Source organism: Pungitius pungitius, chromosome 4 (assembly GCF_949316345.1).
Source record: "Pungitius pungitius chromosome 4, fPunPun2.1, whole genome shotgun sequence".
NCBI classification, from domain to species: Eukaryota; Metazoa; Chordata; class Actinopteri; order Perciformes; family Gasterosteidae; genus Pungitius; species Pungitius pungitius.
In genome coordinates this window covers 24,158,388-24,162,755 of record NC_084903.1, presented here as the reverse complement: position 1 = coordinate 24,162,755, position 4,368 = coordinate 24,158,388, and the positions used below count along the sequence as shown (strand labels likewise).

The window sequence follows — 4,368 nt, the reverse complement described above, 5'->3', positions numbered from 1 at the left end:
CACGGAGCAGAGGGGGGTGATGTTAACACATCGGCCCTTTGAGCTCCTCTGAGGACGCCTTCTGCTTTGAAGCCGCTGACAGGAGACACTTCTCTCCGTGGAGCTTCTCCTCTTCTCCTCCAGGAGCCCCGATGGATCTGCCCGACCTCTCCTTCCCGCTCCCCTCGGCCGACGACCTCTACGATGACCCCTGCTTCAGCGCCGGGGACATGAACTTCTTTGACGACCTGGACTCCCGGCTGCTGCACGCCGGCCTGCTGAAACCAGACGACCACCTCCACGCCCGCCACCGCCACCACCACCACGTCCCCGTCCTAGAAGACGAGGAGGAGGAGCAGGAGGACGAGGAGGAGGAGGAGGAGGACGGGCACGTGAGGGCCCCGGGGGGCCTCCACCAGACGGGCCGCTGCCTGCTGTGGGCCTGCAAGGCCTGCAAGAGGACAACGTCCCTGGAGGACCGCAGGAAGGCGGCCACGATGCGCGAGCGGCGGCGCCTCGGAAAGGTCAACGACGCCTTTGAGACGCTGAGGCGCTGCACGGCGGCCGGCCCCAACCGCCGGCTGCCCAAGGTGGAGATCCTTCGCAACGCCATCAGCTACATCGAGTCCCTGCAGGCGCTGCTGGGGGGCGGCGGCGGCGGCTTCTACCCGCGGCGGGAGCGCCACGGCGGGGGCTCGGACGCCTGCAGCCCGCGGTCCACCTGCTCCGAGGGCCCGGTGAGTCCCGGGGACAGCTGACACGCCCGCAGTGTCCCGCCTTCTTTGGGGTTATTTATGGATGCGTAAACGGGTCCGATTTTAAAATGTGTGAAATGTGCTCTTTGAAGTCAGCGTCAAGTGGTGGAACTAAACTCTTTTTATTTATTCATTCATTTAATCATGTTCAAATACAATCATTTAACGTTTTTATTGTTTTGTTGCAAAAGCAAATCCTTTTTAAGGAGTTAAAAAGGAGAAAAGATAAGCAAATCAAAATTTTTAAGTTTATAAATGCTAATTGGATGTTAAAATGGAGGGGAGCACTTATCATCACTGATTATTTTAAAGAAGTAGAAATAATAGGTAGGTGGAAGTTACCCATAATCATACATTTGTTTGCTGATTAATACACTTTTAGTGAAATGTAAACGATTTGTTATAATTACTACCCTTACAGAGTAACTTTGTGCACGAAAAGCCACGTATGTGATAAAGCGTTATTTTAACTTTAGAAACTGAAACCTATTCAAATGTTAAAATCCCAACAACCTGTGCAAAACAAATAGTAAACAAAAGTAAATCACATGAAAAGTTGAAATATTGATCCGTTCTTACACATAAATCATGTTTGAAAGTCACATTTGACTTTTATCAGCTGTCTCGTTAGTTCATTGATTGTTAATTGGAAGACTCCCGGCTGAGATGAGCTGTATGGATCTGTTTCAGATGGACTTCATCTCTCCGTGTTCCATCAGGAGTGAGAACAGCGACGGTTCGTACTGCATCCACACCATAGAGGTCTATGAGAAAATGACTCTACTTCTGTGTAGTGACCAGCAGGGGGCGACTCCTCTGCTCCCATAGACGTCTATGAGGAAATGACTCTACTTCTGTGTAGTGACCAGCAGGGGGCGACTCCTCTGCTCCCATAGAGGTCTATGAGGAAATGACTCTACTTCTGTGTAGTGACCAGCAGGGGGCGACTCCTCTGCTCCCATAGACGTCTATGAGGAAATGACTCTACTTCTGTGTAGTGACCAGCAGGGGGCGACTCCTCTGCTCCCATAGACGTCTATGAGGAAATGACTCTACTTCTGTGTAGTGACCAGCAGGGGGCGACTCCTCTGCTCCCATAGACGTCTATGAGGAAATGACTCTACTTCTGTGTAGTGACCAGCAGGGGGCGACTCCTCTGCTCCCATAGACGTCTATGAGGAAATGACTCTACTTCTCTCTTGGTTTATCCCCTCAGTAAACATTGTAAACATGAGTTTCGGTCACAGCAGACTTGCTGTCTCACTAGTTCTATTATTTCATACCACCGAGGCGAATCTAAAAGTCACCGCTTCCCTCTTTCCAGATTCCAGCAGCACTAAACCACTGGCCTGTCTGTCCAGCATCGTGGAGCGCATCAGCACAGATCCAGCTGTGACCCCCCCAGGGGACAGCGTGGTCCCCCGGGGCCCCGGGTCGCCTCAGTGCAGCCCTGCAGGCCGCGGTTCCTCTGCTGGACCCAACGGCGCTGAGGACACGTTCTCCCCCAACAAACCACCTTCTTCCTCCTGAAGTGAGAGGCTCCAACTACGGAGGGCTGCTGCTACGTTCCAACCATCCCGTCAGGGATAAAAGGATATTTTTTGACTTTTTTCTAGTGCAGAACTGATAACTGCATGAGGACCATTTTGTAAACCTGTAAATAAGAGCTGTACACCACACACACAAACACACACACACACACACACTGTGATTGTTCTGTCATAAGTTTCTATATTCTATTATTTATGAGTGAATGGAATTTTAATGAAAATTAAAGCTGCGAGCAGCGATGAACGGGCCTTCGCCTCTCCTTCATGTCGGGGGGGGGCAGCGGTCAGAGAATAAAGAGTTCGTTAAGTTCATTTTAGCTCAGCAGCTTGTCAGTCTCCATCAGACTGCTAAATCGTTGGCTCCGCTAGTTGTCCCTCAAACAGCTGTTAGAAACGAGGCTTTGTTAGCATGTTTACAGTATCCACGCTAGCTAAATGTGTAAGACTGGACTGGAGAACAGGATTCAAACCCGGGTCCACAACATGGTAGACTTGGAGCTAACCTTTAGGCCATTGGCTCTCTTGTGCAATCAAAACGTCACTAAAATAGTTTGGATCACCTCCATTTCGTCAGGGCAGAGGGTTCCATCTGTGGGGACTATTTATTTGCAGTTATTTAGCTTATCGTTCTTAAAGGTTATTGTTGAATTCTTTAGGTTGATATAATATTATGACTAAGAGTTTTCATAGTCAATTTGATAACATTTTTGGTCAATATAGTTTTGATGCAATAAATGTGAAGTGCAAAAATAGAGGGAATATTCACACCAAAAAAATTATAACTGACTTCCTGTTTGTTTAACAGCATGGTCCCCAGAGACTTTTTAAAGTCTCCCTGTAATACATTTGTTCAAAAATCACCATACTTGTAGGTCACACAGGGTGCCGGCGCTGCTTCGTCGAAAAACTTCAAGGGGGCGCTATGGAGGCAATTTACAACTTTTGCACCAAAACTCCACATCAGGTCTGTAAAAGACACACACAGAGCTTTTCAAGAGTTTTTGAGTTTGCCAAGGTTTAAGGCTTGGACTTTGATTGAAGGTGGTGTCGTCACGGCAACAAAGTTTTTCAAAAACTCCCAATATTGACTGTGACCTATCATCACAGTCTTAAGGCTTAAATTCACCGATTTGAAGTGGATCATTTTAAAGGGCTAGGAGATAGACATCTAACTGTGGAAATTTTGCATTGACCTAATCCAATAGGTGGCGCTATACTTTTTTGAAAATCACTGCATGGGAATACTTATAGGCCTACACTAGCATCATGGATAAACATTTCTAGCCAGGAATATCAATGTTCCTTGGAGTTATAACATTTTCCAGGAAATCGTCCAAAACGGACCAAACTGGACGCAAGCTCACGCCCAGGTAGTTTTGCGAAAACTCTTGATTTTACCCAAGGGTGTCAGGATCAACTTGCCTGATTTTGAAATTGATTGGATTTATACTCTCGGAGTTCGTTCGTTTGTTCGTAAAACCAAAATACGGTGAAAATTGAAAAAAACAAGCAAAAAACAAGTGTTTTTGAATATGATAAAGTCCTCAAAAGTGCGATTGAAGTGCTGAAATAATAATAATAATTCTTTGAAACACAATAGGGCTTTGCCCCACTTTCAGTTGGCTCAGGCCCTAATAATGTTTGTATTCACAAGAATCTTTCAATGTCCTCTCAAATGTTATCAATGGAGCCTCGATCACTAACTGAGAGACCGAAACCCTAAAGTTTGTCAATGTGATGGAACTCCATTATTGTAACATTATTGATGATAAAGGTACGTTGATAATTATCAAAATGGTATTTAAAGTCTTACAAATCTCGATTAATTGCTTGATTCTGGCAAAATTCAACAATACCTGATGAAGTCATGCAAACACTTTCATACCAACAGGGGGTGAGTTCTGGCTTGGGAGGGGGGATTGGTATACATGTATGTTGTATACAATATTTAACCGAATATATAACTGAATTTCATATAATATTTTTCCGTATGAGGGCTGGTCCGAAAAAAAGGCAGCACGAACCTACTATTTAATTAGAAGCAAATTAATTGATCAAGCAGATCGATTGAGACAAACTTCGAC

General features: G+C 45.9%; 1 protein-coding gene across 1 annotated transcript; it reads left to right on the top strand.

Annotated features, from left to right (window-relative positions):
* Window positions 1–2,526, top strand: LOC119224363 (myoblast determination protein 1 homolog). The gene is made up of 3 exons (XM_037481291.2): window positions 1–716; window positions 1,425–1,470; window positions 2,059–2,526. Exons 1-3 carry the CDS (start codon window positions 132–134, stop codon window positions 2,262–2,264), a joined length of 837 nt encoding a protein of 278 aa, XP_037337188.1. The 5' UTR covers window positions 1–131; the 3' UTR covers window positions 2,265–2,526.
* Window positions 2,527–4,368: the final 1,842 nt, after the last annotated feature.

Coding starts and splice junctions, on each gene's coding strand:
- LOC119224363 (XM_037481291.2), top strand. CDS start 132: ATGGATCTGCCCGACCTCTCCTTCCCGCTCCCCTCGGCCGACGACCTC. Junction 717..1,424: donor CCACCTGCTCCGAGGGCCCG/GTGAGTCCCGGG, acceptor GATCTGTTTCAG/ATGGACTTCATCTCTCCGTG. Junction 1,471..2,058: donor CAGGAGTGAGAACAGCGACG/GTTCGTACTGCA, acceptor CCCTCTTTCCAG/ATTCCAGCAGCACTAAACCA.